General features: G+C 37.6%; 1 protein-coding gene across 18 annotated transcripts in view; it reads right to left on the bottom strand.

The window, feature by feature from the left end:
• Positions 1-25,408, bottom strand: part of STAU2 (staufen double-stranded RNA binding protein 2) — a 324,824-nt gene that overhangs the window by 193,018 nt on the left and 106,398 nt on the right. For all 18 annotated transcript variants that reach the window (XR_008626426.1, XR_008626424.2, XR_010112957.1 and 15 more), the window contains 3 exons: positions 4,327-4,486; positions 2,708-2,815; positions 780-992 (listed from right to left, as the gene is read on the bottom strand). Coding sequence is in view for 12 of the 18 variants with exons in the window: in XM_024929783.4 (XP_024785551.1) it covers positions 780-992; positions 2,708-2,815; positions 4,327-4,486 (481 nt within the window). In the remaining 6 variants the exon portion in view is untranslated. The remainder of the gene's footprint in view (positions 1-779; positions 993-2,707; positions 2,816-4,326; positions 4,487-25,408) is intronic.

Here is a 25,408-nt window from a genome sequence, read left to right on the forward strand (position 1 = left end):
CTCATTCCTCTGATATTTACCTTGCTTCTCTTATTAATGTAAATAAATTCTCACCCAATAAAAGAGTCACAATATCTTGAAAAGCTGTGTGCTCTATATTCTTCTTTGGCAAGGTATACATATCTGAATGAATGGCAACAAAATAACACCATCTACTTCATATGGTTGCTATGTGGATTAAATGTGATTAAAGCATGAAAAGTGTTGGGACAAAGTCTGGCACATAGACTGCTTTATGATTTCCAGCTGCTGTAGCTATCAGTTAGTATTAGTCACATGATTTTTTTGTGTGTATCCTGTTACCATTTCATGATATCCTAAGAAGTTACTATGCAACAGCCTTCTGTGCAGAAAGAACACTGGATTAGAGATCAGAGCGGTTCAGGAGGTTTGACATGATTGCTGAATAAAAATGGGCAAACTCTTTGAACACGTTTTGTAAAATCTTATTTGTATAATGAGGGCTAACATCATCTACCTTACACGGTCATGAGGGGGATTATAGTAAAGGTGACATGAATGGTAAAGCACTTTTTAAACAACAAAGAAATACATAAATACCTAAGGTATTATGATTATTTGATGAACCAATGCAGGTGCACAGGTATTTAAAAAGCAAAATAGAATTGTCATTAATTTATAGTCACATGTGCTGCCCTGATTTCAGGACTGTATATAGTCCATAAGTTCAGGGATCTGCCTTATAGAAAAATGCTTATCTATAGCTACTATAATATTTATTTAGTAAAACTGACTGATGTTCACAAATATAAACTTACCTTTACTATTGTTTTAGGGCGTTTTTTAAAAAATAGTTTTGGCTTTTCCACCACAGGAAGAGGTGGAAGTTTTTTAAGCTCCTGTAAGACGGTGGTCGCAGCGCGCTTCTTGGAGAGTTTTTTGCTATTTCCTTCTCCTTCTGCAGAGAACTCTCCTACTGACACTCGAGTAACAAAGCTTTTCATATGTGGTGGTCCACTTTCTTTAATAACCTATTAAATATAAGTAAAATATTAAATAATGGATAGGCACTTGAGATGTATTCTTAAAGTATGACTTAATATTCATATCAAAACCAAAATTAGTATTATGCCAAAATTATAGTATTTCTTTAAGAAAGCTATTATGAAGGTATTATAGTGGGACTATTTATGACACTTGATGCTTAATGCAATTGAAACAAAAGAAATCTAAATAAACACATTTGATTCACAGTCAAAATGATTTATTACTTTAAAACAGATCATTCTAATTACAGGTTCTCCATGTCTTATGGAACACAAATTTAAGAACATCAAAGATACCATTAGATTAGATACCATATTAGATTGGTCATCTAGAATAATTTGTATAAAATTACATACCTAACTTCCTCCTATGTACGAGTAAGTTGCTGCAGAAACGAGTAGTTCTATAAACCACAAGGCACCGTGCCTGTGGAAGTCTCTCAAAAACAGTCGATGGATAAAAATAAGCTGTTTTTGATAGGGATGTCAAAAGCTGTTTTACAGAAAGGGATATTTATTCTTGTGACACGATTTTAAAAAGGTAAGTAGGTATGCCAAAAAAATTCCTAGCTTTCTAGAGTAATGAGTTATGGATCTGTCAACTATGAATGTAATGTTCCTAAACCTTGTTTAATCTGCAATACTAAATATTTAACCTTTAATTGTTCACATTAGATCATCATTATAAACATCAGATATCCTATATCATAATATATTGATGTTCCCAAGAACATCTAAGAATAATAAAACTGTCTGTTCTTACTCATTGTAGCCTTTAAAAAAAATCCCAATAATTTTTTAGTATCAGCAATTACTTTTTACAGGTTTTCCAAATTTTCCGTATCATTTCTTGCTGGACCAATAGGATCTCAAGTACATTCTCTCCCTGACTTCCTCATTTTGCTGCTTTTAACAAGCTGTGGACCGAGAACTGAGATAATGCAACTTGTAAGAATGTGTCCAAGAGAAAGCAAACAGTTTCTCAGTCCAACTCAGATGATCCTGCCAATGAGTAAGATGTGGGAGCTTTCTAGTAGGTGAATGTCATACAATGTGAGGGAAGATTCTCCACAACTCTTTCAGCTTATTTCCTGGTTCTTGTCTACTTTCCAGACATGAGTTGTAAAATTAGTGACCTCTTAATAAGGGAAGTATTATAATAATTATTTTTTTAAGTTTTCTTTTTTGAAATTTCATACAATTTTATGAATATATTTGCGATATATTTATCTAGCTGTTAAGTCAAGAGTTGCTTCATTACATCTTACTTCTTGGTGATTTTGTTAGTTGAGGTTAAAGTGAAACATATTTTGGCCTCCACACAATTGAAAAAAAAATTGGATATTAACATGTGTGTCACTAAATCTTAACTTGAATAAATTTAATTTAATCCTATTTAAAATACCAAATCCTATAGGATACCACAAATTATCTATACCCAGAAAATAACTTTTATAATAAAAATTGAAATACCATGTATACAAAAGGCTTAATACAGAAAAGAAAAAAATCAGAAGGAATCTGTGTTATCATCATGATTTCTATTTTCACCAGGGCCTAGATCATTTCATAATACTGGGTTTGAACATATAGAAGCACACTAACTCTTGCAGGATACTAATACACCAGTTAATTTGATTTGTTTGTTTAAAATAACCACAGCAAGGGAAAAAATGGGAAGATCTCTACCGAGTACATACCTCAAAACTGACAGGCATATTTCGCTTCAGAGCAATTTCAAACACTAAGCTGATCTCAGACTTATTTGCATCTTTGTCATCATCCATATCCTTTCCTGATTCACCATTCTAAATCACAAAAAATAGGATAACACTGAATCTTGACATTATAACAAACTTTACTTTTATTCTACAGTCAAGATGGCCTATTTAAATTACAAGAAGAAACAACAAACTATATAGACTGTATCTGCTGCATTCTCCTGTAACCACAGCGGTCAAGGGCTTTGCTGCCAGGCTTTTTGTTACTCGATTTTTAGCTTGTTTTCCTTGAAGGAAAAGCATTTAATGCAGACTTTGGAAATCTTTTACTCAACCATACACTAATTTGAGTTTAGCCTACATCCCTAAACCTGGCACTCTTGTTTTAGAGTTCTCTACCCACCCAACCCCCAACACCCAGGAATTCCCCCACTGGTGTTCTAATGTGATCTATGAGGATGAAGTTACAGAAAGAGTACAGGATGCAAACCAGGAGCATCCTAATTGGAGATCTATGTCTGGCACAGGCATTGGTTTACTTTATTCACTTATTTAACACATACTTCTGGAAGGCCTCATATATGCTGAACTTACTATAACTATTAGAGAGAAAGAGACAGTATTCCTGCTGTCAAGAACTGGGAGAGAATGATCTAGTGGGAAAACAGACCAAGAAATAGATAGGAGCTCTCATGAAAGAGTACAAGCAGAAAAACACCTAAGTCTGCCATTAAGATAAATATCAAAGGAGAAAGAAACAATTGGTTTGGGGAAAGGAAAACTGTAGAGGTTGAACTGTAGGGTAAGTAAGAAGCTCACTATGCTGCCGGGCGTGGTGGCTCACGCCTGTAATCCCAGCATTTTAGGAGGCCGAGGCAGGCAAATCACGAGGTCAGGAGATTGAGAACATCCTGGTTAACACAGTGAAACCCCATCTCTGCTAAAAATACAAAAAATTAGCTGGGCGTGGTAGCATGAGCCTATGGTCCCAGCTACTCAAGAGGCTGAGGCAGGAGAATCGCTTGAACCCGGGAGGCAGAGGTTGCAGTGAGCCGAGATCCTGCCACTGCATTCCAGCCTGGGCAACAGAGCGAGGCTCCATCTCAAAAAAAAAGGAAGCTCACTATGCTATGTATAGGACATGCCTGAGCTAGAGATACTATTTTGAAGTCAATCAAGAAAGTAGCTGAAGCCATGAGAATGAGTGAGATTACTTAAGAACAGCCTCAATGTCATTTGTAAAACAAAAGAGGACTGAAAAATCCATAAAATCTCTTCCACTTTAAATCCTTGATTCTAGATTCACACAATGTAATCTATATTCAATAAACATAGTATGAAATATAAGCCAAATCAATGTTATTTCTCATCCTCATATACATCCCCAAATCCCCAGTTGCCTGGGAAGTGAACTCAAGGGGAGAACCAAAGCTCTGAAAGGTAGTCACCCTGCAGGAACACATGAAGCAAGACTGTCAGGTCTTCACTCTAGTATTCTTCCCTATCAGAACAGATTATTTATTTTAATTATAAAATGCTCTGATTTGTTTCACTGGGAAAGTAGGAAGAACAGACTGTCACATGCAGCAGCACCACACCTGAGGAGATCTTTCTGGAATAGGTTCATTCTGCAGTGCTTGGAGGGCTTTCATTGCAGCATTGTGTCTAGCAGCTTGTCGAGTCTTTCCTTCCCCAAAAAATTCATTATTTCCTACAGTGAGCTGAACATAAAAGATCTTAGGCACTGGGCAATGATACCTAAAATAAGAAAATAAAAACATTAAAGTTAGCTTAATAAAACCACTCTATAATCATTCATAAGATTTGTTTAAAATGATACCAATTATATAATGTGCTATACTCTTAATAAAACTTTAACCTCGAAAACATACTTTTTTGATAAAATGTGAGTCAATACATCTACAGATAATAGCTTATACTGATCTCCATGAAAAACATATATAGAATACAACATTAAACATAAAACAATACAGTAAAAATTATTTAATTATATCACAGGATACTTCCTGGTGAGAAGTGTTCGGTCAGATTTTGACAGAAGTAAGAGAACAGTCTGGTAAAGCTACAACAGAGGCTGGGTCAGGCAAGACTGTTCAGGCGACAACATGTAGATTACCGTGCTTTTTGCAGAAGATAATTACGATTAGAAATATAGAAGCAGAGAAATGGACCGACTACAATGCAAAGTAATAAGGAGGGCAGATTCAGCATAAGAATAAGGAGTTTAGGCCAGTTCTTAAGCAGGAAGTGTTATATTCATACATTTTACGGTGACTGAGGTAATGAGGCTAATGAGGTGTGACTAAAAAGCTGCAATAATGCAGATATGAAGAGATAACAGAGGTTGTAAGAAACAAAAACACCAAAAGAAATTAAGCAGAAAAAATTAAGATATGTAATAAAATCCATTAATTCAACAATTTTTTATGGAGTGTCTTCTATATGACAGGGGACTATGACAATGAACAACAACACTTAGAGTGGGGAAGATAAACAATAAGAAAAATATGTAGAATACCTAGTATGTTAGATGTAGATGTAAGAAAAAGTAAAGAGGAAAGGGTTCAGAAGTGTCAGGGAGGTAGGTTTTAGATAGGGTGGCCAAGAGAAGTTTCATTGAGAAAATATCAATTGTGTAAAGACATGAAATAAGTTAGGGAACAAGCCATGCAGATATCTGGGACAGTGCATCTGAAGCAGAGAGTATACCAGCAGCAAGGGCAGCGAAGCAGGAGTGTGCCACACATGTTCAAGTAACTCGGAGGAAGCCTGTCCGGCAAAAGTTTAGGGAGACAGGAAAAGCTAGATGAGAAGAGGTGGCAAGATTCCATAGGGCCTTCCCTACAAATTGCTGTAGGCATTTTTACCCCAAGTGAAATGACCAGCCACTGGAAGGTTTTGCACAGAGAAGTGACATAATCTGACTTATCTCTTGGAATAACCATCTGACTACTATTTTGAGGACACACTGTAGGGGAACAATGCTGGAAGCAAGGATATCTAATAGGCTACTGGGATCATCAAGGGGAAAGGTGACAGTGGCCTGAACTAGGGTGTAGCAATGGAAGTAACAAGAAGTCATTGTTTCTAGATGAATTTTAAAAGTAGAGATGATGGGTTTACCCAAAGACTGGCTATGGAATATGAGAGGGGAGTCAGGGATGACATCACGGTTTCGGAACTAAACAACTGGAAAATGGAGTACCCATCTATTGAGACAGTGAAGATTGCAAAAGAAATGGGTTTGCTGGGGGTGGATTTCAACAGCTCTGTTTCGGGGATATTCAATTATTAGACCTATTAGATATCCAAGTGTAGATGTCAACTGGACAACTGAATTTATAAGTCTGGACTTCAGGAAAGAGGTCCAAGATAGAAATAACATTTGGGAATCATCAGTATACAGGTGGTATTTAAAGGCATAAAATAATGAGAACTCTGTGGGAGGGTGTGATGGGAGAAAAGCCAAGCAAGCACGATGTCCTTCCTGAAAGTCAAACAGGAAAAAAGTCTATCAAGGAGAAGGGAGGGATTAACTGGATCTAATGCTACTAACAGGTCAAGTAAAATGATGACTGAGAAATATGACCACTGAATTGAGCAACTTAGCAAAATAAACAGAATCGATTTTGATGGAATGGTGGATTTACAACTGCAATGCTGAAAAAAATGAGTTAAAAATCACTCCAGTCCTAAAAAATGTTTGTTTCCAAGCAAAAAGAAGTCCAATTGAGGTCCTACTATATTTTAGATAATTACTGCACATCCAAGTAGTGACGCTCTATGTTCAACCTGAGATAAACTGGATAGAGCGCATCATGTAAGCATTCACCAGGCAGATGGGACTAATCAATGAAGGTTTACTGAAGGTGAAGAACTAGAAATGTTGATTGGTACTGAAGATACAGATTTGTGAGGCAATAATTGAAACCATGCAAGTGGATAAGCACCTGGAAAGGGTAAGTGTAAAGGAATCAAAAAAGAGCCTAAGGCTAGGAACTGATTAATGCCTGTGATCAAAGTGCAAGGGAAACAATAGACAGCAGTGAAAGAGATGAAAAAGGGTCAAAGTTAGAAGAAAAATTACAACACAATGTCAGGGACAGGAGTAATTAACAGTGTCATATGAAGGAGAGGAATTCAGAGTATGAAAAAAAAGAAAAAGTTGCTGTTTTAAACGCTTAACTTAAAATCAATTTTCTTGAACTACAGTTTTCTATTAATTTAAGATAACGCATTTTAAATGTTTTTATTATAAACAAAGATTAAAAAGCATTAAAAAACTACAATCTTTTTTGCTTTTTGGTTACAACAATTAAATATTGTGTACTGAAGTGCACAATTTCCTATCATCTATTTTATTTTAATCCCTTTAATGCAGAAATTTATTTTAATTCCTTAATGCAGAAATCTGACAGACTAATATGAATAACGCCGGTCATCTTCACTTTGTATTTCACAAAATTCAATTTTCCCACCTCCACATAACTTTGTTTATTTTTAACTGGTGGTACTATAAAACTTTAAAACAGACAACTTGAAATCAGAAATTTACTCCTGAAGTGAGATCTCATATGGCAAACTTTCACCATAGAGCAAATGTTTACAATTAATTATAAACTTCTGAAAATAGAAGGTCCACAACTGAAATGCTAACAGACCTTTAACTACAGTAGAGGGAGTGGGCGCCACTATAATCACTAAGGCCTGCTGACAATTACAAAACTCATTTTGGTTTGCCACAGAGACAAACAAAATTTCTGTTCATTATAACTTTACTGGAATATGATGTCATAACACATAACCATACTGAAACAATCTGCTGATTTTCTGGCCAAAATATTAATTGCACACCAAAGAGCCCTTGGGGCCTCTCCCTTTTTGGTCATCAAATATGGCTCAATGTATGTGTATGTGCATGCATGTGGATATATATGTATATATAAATTATATTGTGTAAGTATCAGAGGAAAAATTAAGTATGTTGCATTTCTAACATAAAAGGTAAAAATTCTAGCACTAACAACAGGAAATACCAAGACTGGATGCCTGACTTATTTCATTCTGTTTCACTTCATCCTCTTACTTAACAATGATTCTTAATAATACACCCCACATGGTTTGAATACCTTATATATCACATCTCCTCATACCATCATGACAATCAAGATTAGCCAGAGCACTCTCATTAATTGCATCCAGATTGAATTACAGGGGAGATGATGCAGAATGGTTTTTGTGTGATAGGTCTGGTCTCAAAATACTTATTTCCTTTGGTAAAGAAATACCCAAAATTTATTAATTATAAAGATTGATATGTTCTATTTAGTGGATTTCCTTCTACTTTCACTTATTTCAAGTATTAAGCTCACTTTTAGTAAGGTATTTGATATGGTTTGGCTGTGTCCCCACTCAAAATCTCATCTTGAATTGTAATCCAAATTGTAATCTCCATGTGTCGTGGGAGGGACCTGGTTGGAGGTTAAGTGAATCATGGGGGCGGTTTCCCCCATGGTATTCTCATGATAGGGAGTGAGTTCTCACAAGATCTGACGGTTTTATAAGCGTCTGGCATTTCCCCTGCTGGCACTCATTTCCTCTCCTGCTGTCCTGTGAAGAGGTGCCTTCTGCCATCCTGAGGCCTCCCCAGCCATGCAGAACTGTCAGTCAATTAAACCTCTTTTCTTTATAAATCACCCAGTTCAGTCTCGGGTATTTCTTCACAGCAACATGAGATCAGACTAACACAGTAGGTATAATAAGTGATGTACATATTTTTACAAATTAGTATATTTACCTAAGCAGACATAGCTATTCTTGAATGATTTTTCTCAAGTAGAATTCTGTGGTCAATGTTTAGATCCCCATAATGATTACTGTTAAAAGATGAACCATGAAAACTCACCCATCCAAGTTATTTAAGTTTCAGGGTCAAATGGTTGAATTTCTTTTAAATCCCAAAAAAGTCTTGGGATTTGAAAGATCCTACTTACATCAGAATTATCTTCCATGCTTGTTAAAAATGAAGATTCCTGTGATCCAAGCCTGATCTGCTGCATCAGAGTTTCTGAGGATGGAACCATAATTTTAAGCTGCCCTGCTGACTCTCTGCACGATAAAGGTCCAGGATTATCACCACATCCCACAATGTGGCCCATGTGACTTGGCAATTGCTTCAGAGTCCATTCAAGGAGACCACACACAATGCTTACTGCACAATGGTTAGGTCTTTCTCTCTTTTTTTTTTTTTTTCCTGAGACGAAGTCTTGCTCTGCTGCCCAGGCTAGAGTGCAGTGGCTAGATCTCGGCTCCCCGCAAGCTCCGCCTCCCGGGTTCTCGCCATTCTTCTGCCTCAGCCTCCCGAGTAGCTGGGACTACAGGCGCCCGCCACCATGCCCAGCTAATTTTTTTGTAGTTTTAGTAGAGACAGGGTTTCACTGTGTTAGCCAGGATCGTGTCAATCTCCGACCTTGTGATCCGCCCGCCTCGGCCTCTCAAAGTGCTGAGATTACGGGCGTGAGCCACCACGCCTGGCCAGGTCTTTCATATCTCTTTTTCATTTAATCCTCACTACAGCCTGGTGAGGCAGGAGATGTCCCCAAGGTCACCTTAAGAGGTAACAAATGTCCCCAAAAGAGTTGCTGGGAACCAACTTTAAGTCTGCCTAACTGCAGAGTCCAGGAAATTCCGTATGGAGTTTCCTAAAAATCTGCTTTATCTTCTTCCATTTTTGTTCATTTTCGTTTATTAAATTGTCTATCTTCATGGAAGGCCAGAGAACCTAATGCAAGGGATCTAAACTAAGGCCCACTGATAGACTTCAGAGATGTTTTATTGAGTGAATGGCTGCTGAAACAAACAGACAACCATGATGAAACACTGTGTTTCTGCAGCATGTCAGATCAAATAGACACAAGTGCATGACGTAAAATCAAAGTGAAACATCAAAATGACCAGCGTTGTATGCCACATTACTTAACAGACTAAATCTGACAAATGCTGCTTGCAAGGCCTTTTTATCCCATGTCTCCTTGCCTTCTAACTGCTGGAAGTCTTGCAAAAAATAAATAAAATTGTAAATAAAATAAAATAGAATCTTCCTTTCCTTTAGATCCCAAACAAGTCTTGAGATTCAGCCTATCTTCAAGATACCACAAGTCAATACAACAGTAAGAAAGAATGTATACTGGTTCCTTTGATTTAATACTTGACATTCCTTACAGTTTTTTTGAGTAAAGGAAAGATTTTACATTCACTTATATTTGACTGTTAGTTGTAGCAACTTTTTATACCACATATCCTTGCCAACCTCCCTAAAGTTACTTCATTTAATGCCCTCTTTATGGACTCATTTTGTATTATCTTTCTAAACAACTAAAATCCCGTATGTCCTCCCTACCATTCTGTGACTGTTTTATTCTCCAACATCTCCACTTTCCTGAGTATCATTTTTACAAGGTGAGAAAGACATATCCCAAATAACATTAGGATTTTTACAAATTGAAAAATAATTACCTCATTCTATTTGATAGCATTATTCATAAATCTCAACACAGCTTAAACATTCATATCTCCCCTACAGACTTACATCTTAAAATATATGAAAATGCTATCTTCCGATCTAATAAGGAGAGGCTTTGGATTTCTGTGTTTATTTCTAACATTGACTGGAAACAGAAATGTCACTTAACCTTTCTATCTCAGTTTACTTATCTGCAAAATATTTGTAGAATTTATGTTTAAAGGACCCTAAAGGCCAAAACTAAGAATTCAAATGACATGTCGATTATTTTGACTCTTTGTACACTTTTTGGCACTGCTAAGCATTCTTTTTCTTGCTGTAGAAAAACAGCAGGTTTTTATCATAGAGCTATAAAATAGTCCTTGGCACATTTTCAAACTTGTATGTATATAAAATATCTAGATAGAAGACAGTTCTTTCTCTATTCATATCTACAAATTTTGAAAAATATATCTTTTATGAGATCTAACTGTTAATTCTTGAGGAATTTCAAATATTAGGACTGATTAGAAAGGATTCACAGGTCAGATGAAAATATGCTTTAAAAGAGGTGTATGGATATTCTATTTGTAGAATTACTGTAAGTATGTTTTAAATGCCTAGAGGAAATATAGAAAGATATGCACTAAAAGCTAGGATAGGGTGTTTTGAAATGATAGCATTATAAATGATGTTCTTTCCTCTCATAATTTCAAGTTTTAAAAAATAATACGGCACACTAGAATAAAAATGGAAAAAAAATACTTAATTGAAGGAAGTCTAGTCCCTATCCAAACAAATGTAAATCTGTGTTTGAAATTAAATTTGATAAACTAGTGGAATGATTTATGGAATACAGAACACAAACCAAGAGAATAAGTAACTTGTACTGTATCACTGACAGTAGTGCCATAATCAGGACTATGCAAGGCACAGCACGTTATCAAAGAGCCCCATTATTGTAAACACACAATCACCACCCTCAATCTCATACTTGGAACCAACATAAACCTGTTCTTGCCCCTTCTCTAAATGGATATATAGATAAATCATTATCACATCACCATTATCATAATTAGAGCAAAAACATACAAAGCACTTACTATGTGCCAGGCACTACTCCAAGCATTTAGATACTAATCTCACTGAATCCTCACAACCTCACTTCATTTTACAGATGAGGAAACTGAAGAATACAGATATTCACTAACCTTCCCAAGGCCACCCGACTTGAGCTCACATTTGAGCCCAGGCAGTCTCACTCCAGAACCCATGCTCATAACTGCTATACCATGCTGCCTCTGAATGAACTGGATAGATGAACACTATAAACTGCAGAAGTACTAACTATAAACTCTGAAGAAGTCATGCTGGACTGGGAATATCAAAGCAACTTAAGTCTCTCTAGATGTATGAGATCTGGCAGATTCTGAAGATCTCTGTACGCCAAAAGTCAGGTGCAGGATATCAGCTGCCAAAGGCAATGATGGGGACACTGTAAGTCTAGAAGACCAAGTTGACTGCAAAGTCCTATTTCCTCTCTGCTCATTTTTTGTCTCCTCTTAACCCACCCATCTGGAGCCCAGGTTTAAATGTTCTCATTAGGGAAATGCAAATCCAAACCACAATAAGACACTACTTCACACACCCACTAGGATGGCTATAGTTTAAAAAAAAAAAGTCATAAAGACATGGCAAATTGGAACCCTCATACATTCTGGTGGGAATGTAAAATGGTGCAGTTGCTATGGAAAATAGTTTACCAGTTCCTCAAAAAATTAAACACAGAATTACCACTTGACCCAGCAGTTTCACTTCTAAATATATACCCAAGAGAAATGAAAACTGGGGTTCGAACAAAAACTTGTAGGTAAATGTTTACAGCAGCATTATTCCTAATAGTCAGAAAGTGGAAATAACCCAAAGGTCCTGATGAATAAATAAAATGTGGTATGTCCCCACAATGGAGTGTTTTACAGTCGTACAAAGGAATGAAGTATAATTACATGCTACAACATGAACGAACTTACATTATGCTAAGTGAAAGAAGCTAGATACAAAAGAGTATATACTCTATGATTCCATTTAGACAAAATATCCAGAATAGGCAAACCCATAGAGACAGAAAGTAGATGAGTGGTTGCCAGGAGCTGGGAGGATGGAGTTTGAGGAGTAACTGTTAACAGGTATGGGGTTTCTTTTAGGAGTGATAGATATGTTTTGAAATTAGACCATGGTGATGGCTGTACAACACTGTGAACGTACTAAATGCACAATGAATTCTATACTTTAAAATAGTTAAATCTTGTGTTACGTAAATTTTATTTCAATACAAATCATTTTTTTAAAAAATGTTGATACTCCCTAGGGTTCTATTTTGTTTCTCACTGACAAGACAGTTTTTGTAGGTGATCTCACCTACTCTCATTCACATTCTTGGCAGACTCCCACAAACTAGCCTACCAAATTTTGTAAAGGGAAGTGTAAAAGACCTCCCTTTTGCACTCTAGGATGTTACTGACCTGGTCTTCTTCCTACTCTTGTCTAATTGCTAGGGGGGTATGTGAATTACATTAGTAATTCAACATATACTTATTAAAGGCCTACTTCATGCTGGGATGGAGTTTTAGTTTCTAGAGATGGAGGACTGCCCTCAGGAAACTATCAATCAAGTAAGTACACATACACACATACACACACACACACACACACACACACACATACACATCAACAAATGAGATGAGCTAGGAAGAAAAATAAAGCATGGTATAGAAAAAGAGTAACAGGGGCTCCTTTAGGAGGTGACATTTGAACACAGATTTGAATAAAGTGAGAATTCTAGGCATGGAAATGCCAGAAAGAAAAAGTGCTCTAAGCAAATAAGACAGCAAGTGCAAAGGCCCTGCAGAAATAACATGTTGGTTAGTCAATTTTTGAGAAAGGGCAAGTGTTCCTTGTACCTGACAAGCCCTGAGTTAAGGAATGATTAGTAGGAAACTAGGTCTGAGAAGTCACCAGGCAGCAAATCAGAACTTAATTCCACATGATGGAAGCCACTGGAAAGTTTTAAGCAGGAAAGTGGCACAATCTGACATGATTTAAAAGGATCTTGTTGCTATTTACCTGAGGAGAGGCAAGAAGAGAGTAGGTGACAAGCCATTCCATAGTGCAGGAAAAGTCATCTCTAAAAATAGGAGACTGAACTGCCCAAGAAAATATAGGATTGCAGGCAGTGCTACAATTTCACTTAAGGATTGTGGTCATTATATCAAGGTGGACTAGTCAGCATAGGTGTTTTTCTGTAGCTTCCTAGGAGCAACTGCAGCAGAGTCAGAGGAGCTGGAATTAACCAGTTACAGTTTTGCCAAGCATCGCTGCTCATTCCAACTGGGAGGCAGTAGAACACACAGGAATTAGGTAGCCATAGGACTAGTGAAAAATGGGTAATCAACTCTAGTGAAAAGCAGCCACGCTGAATCTGGCAGGTGAGGAAAGCGTGCATCCAGCCTGGAGGTTCTGCTCAAAGTCTTCAGGTGCTAAAGGACACCACCCTATTTCTTGCCCTCCTGGTGGTCAGACAGTGTGTGGCAGAAGCAGTAAGATGTGCCTCCCCTGTGGTGGCTGACAAGCAAAGCAGTGCTGGAAGTGTTCCCACTTTGCAACTGTGAAGAAGGGTCCCTGGCAAGGCGATCTGGGGGCCTCTTCTTCCAGTGTGCTGCCACTGTGTTCCCCTGGGTGCTGCAGCAGGCCTGTCTGAGAGGTAAATGGCTAGCACTGTGGAAACCAGCAGAATTGTGGAGTGATGCTGCAGGAACATGGCAGCGGGGGGAGGGGGGGCGGGAGGGCGGGTTCCCTGGAGTAGTATTTCTCAAGTGGGTCCCACATAGAAAACACTGGGGTCTTCCTAATGGGGTCTAGAAACACTTGCTAAAAAGCAGATTCAGGGCTGACCAAAGGGATTCAGGATGGAGTCCAGGAATGCGCACATTACCTAACAGCCTAGGTGGTTTGCACACATGCTACAGATTGAGAAGGGCCTCATCACAGGGGCCTTCTTCCCTGTTTGTGAATACAAAGGCTTCTGATTCCTGAATATCAACTTTGTAATCATCTGCCTTACAGAGTGCTCTTCCTGTCTTTAACGGGATTTTAGTTAATTCTCTCACCATTTGTTTCATAAGAAAAAATTAGGATTTTCCTATTATTTCCAGAATTTGTTTTTCCTATTTATTTCCACAATTTATTTTACTAATTTTGTTGATCCAAACTTCCAAAAGAATACTAAAATAGCAGCTGATAAAGAATATTCTTATTTCTTACTTGAATGGGAACACAGCTAGTAAATACTCATTAAACCTTGTTAAAAAAAAAAAAAAAAACACTGACAGTGTGGACAGAGGAAAATATTTTTAGGTTTAGAATAAGATCTACTGGATTTAAGTTCCAGCTACTAGATCTATAAAGACTTTGGGCAAGAAGCCTTATGTTCTCTAAGAGCCATCAGTAATAAGAACAATTTTGTCTGTATCAACTTTCAGCTTTATTCAAGTGACAAACCAGTTGAAAATTATTATACTTTTCATGAAATATAGCATATCTGTGTACTGACGGACAATTTTCAAATAGATATATACGTTCACACATATACTTTGCAATTCAAAAACATACAATTTTTTTTTAAATATAATTTTTTTTTGAAACAGGGTCTCGTTCTGTCACCCATGCTGGAGTGCAGAGCATGATTATGGTTAACTGCGGCCTCAACCTGCTGGGCTCAAGCAATCCTCCCATCTCAGTCTCTCGAGTAGCTGGGACCACAAGCATGTGCCATCATGCCTGGCTAATTTTTTTTTTTTTGTAGAGACAGGCACTCCCTATGTTGCCTAGGCTGGTCTTGAATTCCTGGGCTAAAGCAATCCTCCCAACTCAGGCTCCCAAAGTGCTGAGATTATAGGCATGAGTCACTGTGCCCAGCCACTTTTAACTTTTCAATATATATTCACTAAATACTGCATGCTAGTAATCTAATAGCAGAATCTTACGTACTAAAAACTTATGGAAAATATGGCTTATTGTTTGAGTTGTAAGAATATTCCTATTATTTAATTCCAGCAGCAGATATCATCTTTGGTTAAGGGTTCTCTGAGAATGCACTTTGAAAACAACTGGTGTAGAAAATCTCTCAAGTCCTTCCCACCAACAAAAGGATTCACGAAACGAGCTCTAGAAAATACTTATAAAACTTCTATCTCTCCATTAAGTCCACAAGCATATGTTTTTGAAAAGTTTGTTAGAAGTATAAAAAAGCATGAAAGTATAAAAGATACAAACATACTGGATTTTTTAAAAGAGGGTTTACACTCTTTTTCGATAAATTAATTTTATAATGTCTATAATAAAAGATTCAAATGGATGATTATGTTTGCACTAAAATCTTCCAAGAAGTTTAAAAACTGTTTGCTTTATTACAACGTCCAGCCCAGGCATCTACTCCAGTGCTTTTGCTGATCAGAATTAACTATCAACTTTGGATGTTTGCCCACTTCACATACTCCCAAAAGTAACATGGAGACATTACATCAGCGGTATTGCAGAAAGATTAATGTGCTTTGTTTGGAGATGCAAACTAATTATACTTACTGCATACTTCTAGTATTCTGTCTCTTTCACTCAAATCTAAATGAATTTAGTCATACATTTGCATACAGTTTAATGATAACAATAATGTGTAGTTAATAGATACTCACTGGAACAGAAAAAATTTACTTGGCATTTTCCCAGCTAATTGTTTTTACAGCTTGACTTCACTTTATACATTAGGTGCATTCATAAAAAGGTTTACATAAAGCAAATATTTTCATACTAAATCCCATTTTCCCACTGTTGCCCAATATTAAATCTTGAGTTATATTTCTACAGGAAAATGCTGGCTCCAACACATCATAAAAATTATAATTAAAAATCTAAACATACATGCCAAGGAATAGGTATGTTTAATACATTATTTTACAAAACACTTTATCCTCTCACCTGCGATAAGAATTAATCTAAAAGATAATCATTTTGTTTCATAGTCTCACAATCATTAGAAGGACACGTATGTTTTTTAAAAATTGCAGGGTTTTAAAGTAGCTTCATAGAAACTAAAAGTAGAAATATAATTTATTAGCTGGAACTGCCACATGGAGATCTCCTGTCAGATTTTAGGCAATGCAAATAGTCTCAGATTATTGACAGTAATCATTTAAGGGTCTTAGAAATTTCTTCGGCTATGAGTAACACACTTTGGGGGGTTCATTACAATCCAAACCAGATGATTTACTGGAATTATACAGATGCTCTGGAGCCAATACCACTGTCTGACTCGAAGCCCACTTTTCTCTTTTGAGGCAGGGCCTCCCTCTGTCATCCAGGCTGAAGTGTAGTCGTGCGATTATGCCTCACTGCAGCCTCAACTTTCAAGGCTCAAGCAATCCTCCCAAGTAACAGGAACCACAGGCGTGCACTACCACACCTGGCTAATTTTTTTTTATTTTTATGTTTTATAGAGATGCTTTTCAAAGAAATAGGAAAATGAACTTTGCTCAACTACCTGGATCCTTTCATACTGTTTAATATTAAAAGTGTAAAAAAAAGCAACATTTGCTAAAATAGTACAGCACTTGGAACTTTTAGAAAACTCTTCCACTTTTAAAGTACCTTGGATTAATGTTAAACAATTTATAATTTTCAGTCATTTTAAATTAATCTGTAAAATTTTTCCTGCACAAATCCTCTGGGGAATGCACTGTGTGGATTTCAATTACCTATGCTCTCCTTTTCCTGCACTGCTGCAGATACGCGAGGTATGCTTTTACATCAGTTAGTCAGTGTCAACTGTGACTCTTATTCCAGGATGCACACTAAGCTGAGAACTATCCAATCCTCTTTATCTTTGCCATGTACCCTGAGGTAAAACACAGCAACAAATAAGGGAGATGATATTGGTAAAGAGACAATATTGATATCCAGTCTGACTACCACACATAGGAAGAGGCTGAAGTAATACTTAGAGCTTTGAAAGGCTAACAGTTTTGGCCTCGGGTTATGATGGTTTACTCCTGTTCACAATACAGATACGTGTATTTTAGTCACACTAAATACAAAGTGTGGCCAAAGACATTCTTTTCTGTGGACAAAATAGTTTTTGAAGATATTCTGAAATAACTCAGTCATCATGACATCCTACTATTCCCAAAGAGTGGATGTTTACATGAGTTAGTGTAGCATAGCAGAAAAAGCACGAGCTTTGATGACATATTACTCCTGGGCTGGAGGGCCAGCTCAGCCCTTTACTAGCTGTGTCACCCTATGCAAGATACATGCTGTGTCAGAACATAGTAGCCCCAGGAAATCATAATTGTTGGCCTCTTCCCCTCTTGGCAACTAATCCATCAGCCTTCTTTGATATTCTACAATGTTTCTATGAAGCTGCAGCATCTCTAAAGCTTTTGGTTATTCCCTGTAAAGAATACCCTTAGCTGTGGTTATGCTGGCAGAATCTCTAGACTTTCATTTCACACGCTCAGTGGCACCCCTAGTTTCCCATTAGCGCTTGTACCATACCCGGGAGAACATCACTTCATGCCTGTCTAGGAGATCTGACATTTGGTTCATTGGTCACTCAAGAATGCCAATCTAGGCCAGGCACAGTGGCTCACACCTATAATCCCAGCACTTTAGGAGGCCAAGGCAGGAGGATCACTTGAGGCCAGGAGTTTGAGACCAGCCTTGCCAAAATAGCAAGACTGTCTCTACAAAAAACATAAAAAATTATCTGGGCATGGTGGTATGCCCTTGTAGTTCCAGCTACTCAGGAGCGGAGGCAGGAGCACTGCTTGAGCCCAGGAATTCAAGGGTACAGTGAGCTCAGCATCAAATGTACCCTTGTGGTTTGAGTACCACTGCACTCCAGCCTAGGCAATAGAGTGAGACCTCATCTCTAAAAAAAAAAAAAAAAAAAGGAATAAAAAAAGAACACCAATGCAGTTCAAAACACCAAGCAGTGTGCAGAAGATAAGCTGATAAATTCAGATATTATAAAAACCAGTAGAAATCAACTAAATAAGCCTCTGGAAGAATTTAATGTAAAATAATAAATAACATTACTACAATTTTTAAAAATTCTCTTAGTCTTATGTAAAGGCCATTTATTTACATGTTTGGGGTTCTGTTCTATACAGACTGTTCTGTATAGACTGTTCTGTGACCTGTCAGTCAATTACAGTACAGGAGTCTAGTAACTCATTTATCTTTAAAGAAGTGCATCTTGACCAGAGAACATGAGAATGTCAACAAATCATAAGGAAATAAATAAAGCAAGTTGGTCAAGGTCCTTGTAACTGAAGCCAAGAAAAAGCCTGGGAAATTAATGAATAATAAGCTCCCAGGAAACTCAAACTGAGAAAAGCAGTAAGCCATGATGAGAATAATACCTGAGATGATTAAATATATAGTCCAAATATTACTGCCTACGATCCTAAATCTTACCCACCCACAAAAGAGAACAGCCAAAAAGCTGAAGTTGCTCATTTTTATCTCAATGAGAGAGAGGAGGGATAAGGACGAGGCAAGAAGGGGGGAGGAGAGGGAGGGAGGGAGGGAGGAAGACAGAGGGAGGAAAGGAGAGAGAGCGCACGAACACGAGCAAGAGAACAAGGGCAAAAAATACTTGCTGATAGTAGGTATGATATTAAGAATATTGTATTATATTGCATTAGAAATATAGACTATTGAAAGCTGACATAAAGAACTGATTTGGATTTAGAAAAGATCAGAATATAAGATAGTTTTATTTCCATTTTAAAATGAGTATGTAAACAACTATTAAGTTCAGTACATTAAAAAAAAAAAAAAGTCTTGCTGCCTTTATTGATTTGGAGAAAGCCTGCCACATACTCTTACAAAGACAGGATGTCAAGCAAACCAATAAGTCATTCAAACCCAGTGTATATAAGGTTCCTTAAGTATTTGAGGAAACAACATGGAGAATTCTGAAAATCTGAGACCCACATGGGAGTAAAGAAAGAATGCATCTTAAGCAAATTTTACTTATTGTTCTCTTTGTTATCCTGAAAAAGTCACTCAAGAGAACAAAAAAAGGTTTGCAAATAAGACCATATAATCCTATTTGCAGAGGATGACACTTCTTATGAGACTTAGAAACCTGCAATACAATCTGAGCTTATAAGACTGAGAACTCCAAAGCAGGAGAGTGATCAAGACTGACAAGAGTACGACCATGGTGATCTCTCAGGAAGCTAAGATCACCCCAGTTATGCATAAAAAATTCTGGCCAGAAACTGAACACTTCAGAGCTGGTGAACTCATGATAAAATCAAACAGATGAACAGCTAAACTTATAATCTTACTTGTCACTTGACTCTTGTTTTATCAAAATGTAATTCTAATATAATCAAAATAAGTATATCCTGTTACTTCTCAAATTTAGAAAGGCCAGACTCCCCCGCAAATGCTTGAGAACCCTGTATTAGACCTCATAGTTCCTCAACAAAGGGAAAAGTTTAGAGTAAATGATACGCATGCTATTCCAGGAATAGTGTTCTAGGAAGGCTACAAAAGGGACAATTTCTGCTTATACACAGGGAAAAAGGGAGTTGTATTCACTGCAGCCCTAGTGTATGGTATCCAGCATGATACCTAGCACTTAAAAGGAGTCCACTACATATCTGTTAAATGAAGGAGAGGTTATAGCTAACAATTACTGAGTGGTTTACTATATGCCGGCACTGAGCATGCAGTAACTCATCTAATCCTCACAATAGCCTGATAAGGCAAATACATATTGTTATCATTTCCATTTTATAGTTGAGGAAACTGAAAAACAGAGAAGATAAGTTGCTTGGCCTAGGTGGAGCCAGGTTTCAAATGAAGATAGAGTGGCTCCACAGCACCCCCTAACCTCAATACTACATTACTATATTCCTCTCAACTTAAAAGTGAATGATTGCAAGGGAGAGACAGGACCAGCAAGGGCCAGGTTCTCAGCTATGTGGGAGTAAAGCAATCAGGACTAGCAGAAGGACAAGTTCAAAGTGAAAGGATGCATGTGAGATCTGGATGGGGAAGTGCTGGGAGTGAATGCACTTTGTGACTATAGACTCCAAGTACCTCTTAACACTGGGCATGATCTGACCTTGAGGCAGCTACAAGATGAGGATGGGCTAGATCAGTGGTTTCATCTTTGCCTATATACTGGAAGTACATGAGGAGCTTTAAAAAATACTGAGGACAAGTCAGTAAGAAAAAGACCACTGAGGCCAGGCACGGTGGCTCATGCTTGTAATCCCAACACTTTGGGAGGCCGAGGCGGCTGGATCACCTGAGGCCAGCAGTTCAAGACCAGTCTGGACAACATGGTGAAACCCCATCTCTACTAAAAATACAAAAATAAGCCAGGTGTGGTGGTGGGTGCCTGTAATCCCAGTTACTCAGGAGGCTGAGGCAGAACTGCTTGATCCCAAGAGGCAGATGTTGCAGTAAGCCGAGATCATGCCACGGAACTCCAGCCTGAGTGACAAAGCGAGACTCCATCTCAAAAAAAAGAAAAAGACTACTGAATCAGCACAAAAAATAGCACAGGTTATACACTTACAGACCACAGAAAAGGAAATATAAATGACTTTATGCATATGAGAAGATGTTTGACCTCATTCATAATTAAAGAAATGCAAGTTAAAATGCCAAAGAGGTATCATTCTTCACCTAATTATATTGGTAAAAAACTCCAAAACATTCAAAACAGCCTCGTCTCTAGTCTAGATTATTGTAATAACCTCCCAACTGCTCTCTTAATCAGCAAAACGGCTTTTTTTTTTTTTTGCTCAAAACCTGCGTTGGCCAGGGTGGGCGGATCACGAGGTCAAGAGATTGAGACCATCCTGGCCAACATGGTGAAACCCCATTTCCACTAAAAATACAAAAATCAGCTGGGTGTGGTGGCGCACACCTGTAATCCCAGCTCCTTGGGAGGCTGAGGCAGGAAAATCATTTGAACCTGGGAGGCAGAAGATATAGTAAGCTGAGATTGCGCCACTGCACTCCAGCCTGGCAACAGAGTGAGACACCGTCTCAAAAAAATAAAAAATAAAAAAACCTACATTGGTTTTGCATTTCATTCATAGTAGCCAGAATCTTTACAATGGCCTACAAGGCCTTACATAAATCTGGCTCCCAGTCACATCTCTGGCTTCTTCTTATACCACTCACCTCTTCACTTACTCTTCTCTAGCCACACTAGTCTCCTTTCTGCTCCTCAAACTCACCATATAAGCCTCCACGTTAGGGCCTTTACAATGGCTGATCTCCTGCTTCTCCCCCAGACATCCTCAAGGCTCACTCTCTCACCTTCTTAAAGTCTTCGCTCAAATCTCACCTCTCAGCAAGACCTCTCTAATTCAAATTGTGATTCCCATCCTTTTACTCAAATAGGGCTCTATTCTTCCTATATAAGCACTTTTCACTTTCTAATCTACTATACAATGTACTTGTATTTATTTTTTATTTTCTATCTCCCCCAACTAGAATGTACACTTCATGAGGACAGAAATGTCTGTTGATGTACTCCAAGTACCCATAAGAATGTCTCACCACGTGTATGTATAAAGATACATTCTGCAACACTGATAACATCAGAAGATTCAAAACAACTAAATGTCCATGAATACAGGACTAAGAAGTTAAATAAATTACAGAGAAATCACACAGTGGGATACTAAACCGTTCTTAAATAAATAAAGCAGTAACCCTATTTCCAGTATGGCCAAGTAAACTCTCACTGAACTGATTCTCCTGCAGGAAACAATAAATTCTGAACAAACTGTAAAAAACAATCATCTAAAGGTACCAAAAAGTCAATGAAACAGGTGGACACTGGAGGCAAGTTAACATCTGGAAAAAAAGAACAGCATAGGATGCATTTCTCTCCCTTTTTTTCTTTTAATAGCTTGAATTTGAAGGCAAGCCCATCTATTCCATGTGAAATAGCTAAATGCCACTGGAAAATAGTCATACTGGTTTGAGGACCCAGCGATAAGGGCTCATATTCCACAGCCCCTGGAATATGGAGGAGGAAATATTAGAAATAAAAATCTGAGGCCAAGGGCGGTGGCTCATGCCTGTAATCCCAGCACTTTTGGAGGCCAACGTGGGTGGATCATGAGGTCAGGAGTTTGAGACCAGCCTGGCCAATATGGTGAAACCCCATCTCTATTAAAAATTAAAAAATTAGCCAGGCATGGTGGCAGGCAACTGTAATCCCAGCTACTCGGGAGGCTGAGGCAGAAGAATTGCTTGAACCCAGGAGGCAGAGGTTGCAGTGAGCCAAGACCGCGCCACTGCACTCCACCTTGGGCAACAGAGTAAGGCTCTGTCTAAATAAATAAATAATCTGGAGAGAGAGGGAGCTTCATATTCTATGTATAAAACTGTTCGAATCTCTATCTGACCCCTGAACCACACACACACACACACACACACACACACACACCTGGAACCAATTCAAAGAAATTTAGCTATGAGATTAGAATTTGAGGTGCCTGCCACCCAATGCAGAAAAGTTTTGTTGAGACCCCAGCCAACTAACTGCCTGCCTAAAAAATTTTTTTGGCCAGGCATAGTGGCTCACGCCTATAATCCTAACACCTTTGGGAGGCCAAGGCGGGAAGATTGCTTGAACCCAGGAGTTAGAGACCAGGCTGGGCAACATAGCAAAACCCCATATCTATAAAGATAAGACAACAAAACCCCATATCTACAAAAAATTAGCTGGGCATGGCAGCATGTGCCTATAGTCCTAGCTACTCAGGAGGCGGAGGTAGGGGGATCACCTGAGCCTGGGAGGTGGAGGTTGCAGTGAGCCAAGATTGCACCACTGCACTCCAGCCTGGGTGACAGAGTGAGGGCCTGTCTAAAACATACACACACACACATACACACACTTCACAGGAACATAATAGAATCTAGGTTCTACAACATATAATTTTACAATGTCCAGAATACAATCCAAAATTATTCAACATATGAAACAGGAAAAAATGATCCATTCGCAAGAGAAAAAAAGCTGTAAGCAGAAAACTACCCTGAAATGACCGAGATGTTAGAATTAGCAGCAAGGGGCCGGGTGTGGTGGCTCATGCCTGTAATCCCAGCACTTTGGTAGGCTGGGGTGGGTGGGTCACTTGAGGCTATGAGTTCGAGACCAGCCTCACCAACATGGCAAAATCCTGTCTCTACTAAAAATATAAGAATTAGCCAAGTGTGGTGGCACACAGCTGTAATCCCAGCTACTCAGGAGGCTGAGGCATGAGAATCGCTTGAACCTGGGAGGCAGAGGTTACAGTGAGCCAAGATCACGCCACCGCACTCCAGTCTGGGTGACAGAGGAGACTCTGTATTCAAAAAAAAAAAAAAAAGGAACTAGCAGCAAAGTTATACTATGTTCAAAGAGATCAAAGAAAATATGCTTTTAATGAATAAATGTATGGAGAATTTCAGCAGGGAACAGTAATTATAAAAAGTAGCCAAATTCTAGAATATGATATTCAAATTTAAAATTCACTGGATAGACATAATAGCCAAAAGGAGATGACCAAGGAATCAAGATTAATCAACAGAAATTATACTACCTAACTATTAGAAAAAAAGAAGTTAAAAAAATGAACTGAAGCTTAGGGACCTGTTAGACAATATTAAAAGGTCTAACAGAAGGAGAGGAGGAGAAGGGGGGAACAGAAAAATATTAAAAGACCTAAGACCCAAAAATTTCCTTTGGTAAAAGGCATATTTACATATTCAAGAAGCTCAGTGAACTAGATTAATATAAAGAAAACCACACAAGATATGTTATAGTTTAACTGCTAAAAGCTAAAAAGATATATTATTTATGGGGAGCAACAATTCAAATGATGGATGACTTCTCAAGAGAAAAAATCTGAGGCCAGGAGACAAGTGGAACAACATCTTTAAAGTCTTTATAAAGTGCTGAAAGTTAAAAAAAAAAAAAAAAAAAAAAAAAAGAAAAGAAAAAAAAGAAAAAACTGTCAACTCCGAATTCTATATTCAATGAAAATATCCTTCAGCACTGAAGGCAAAATAAAGATGTTTTCAGTAAACGAAAATTCAGAGAAGTCATTGCCAGAAGACCTGCACTACAGGAAATACTAAAGGGTGTTCAAGCTGAAGAGAAGTAAAGCCAGACAGAAATCTGGATCTTCAGAGAAAACAAAAACAAAAACAAACACAAACACAAAACAAACACAAACACAAAAACAAAACAAAGAAAGGGAAATGATAGATATGTGGGCAAATAAATTCAAGACCTTTTTCTCTTAATTTCTTTAAGATATAGACTAAAGCAAAAAATCATAACATTGTGGAAGTTATGATCTATATAAATGTAATACAAATGACAACTATATATGGGGTGGGAGTTAAATAGACCTATATGGTTGCAGGGTTTCTAAAATTTTCATAATCAGGTTAGAAAAAATAATGCAGCTTCTTACATACTGACATGGAATGCTGTTTAAGGTATTTTTCAAAGGAAAAAAAAAACAGATTCGGAATACTATTACAGAATGATACTTTCTTAAAGTAAATACATATACATATCCAGAGAATATCCTGAAAGGATAATACATGAAACTGGCAGGGGCAGGGGCAAAATTGGGTAACTGGAATGCAGGGGTGGCATAGTATTTACATTAATATTTGAATTTTTTATATTTTATACTGTATAAAATAAATACAAAAAATTAAATACCCACAAAAATCAAAAAGTAAAGGCTCTGAGAACTTCTACAATAAGAAAACGTTTAAATTTTCCTTGATCCAGCATTTTACAAACCTATATGACTATAGGAAACTGACTCCTCTCTCTTTTTCAAATAATAGCTATTTCTATCCCAACAGTGACTGGTATTGCTTACACCATATTAAAAAACACTTATTTTTTTAAATCAATTTTTTACTAGTTGTACCAACTAAATCTAGTAAGAATATAACTCAGGTCATTTGAAATATTCTTTTTTTTTTTTTTTAAAAAGAGTCCATCAGAGTAACTTCAAATATAATTGCAATTTCACTGGCAGTCTAATAAA

Source organism: Pan paniscus, chromosome 7 (genome assembly GCF_029289425.2).
Source record: "Pan paniscus chromosome 7, NHGRI_mPanPan1-v2.0_pri, whole genome shotgun sequence".
NCBI lineage: Eukaryota > Metazoa > Chordata > Mammalia > Primates > Hominidae > Pan > Pan paniscus.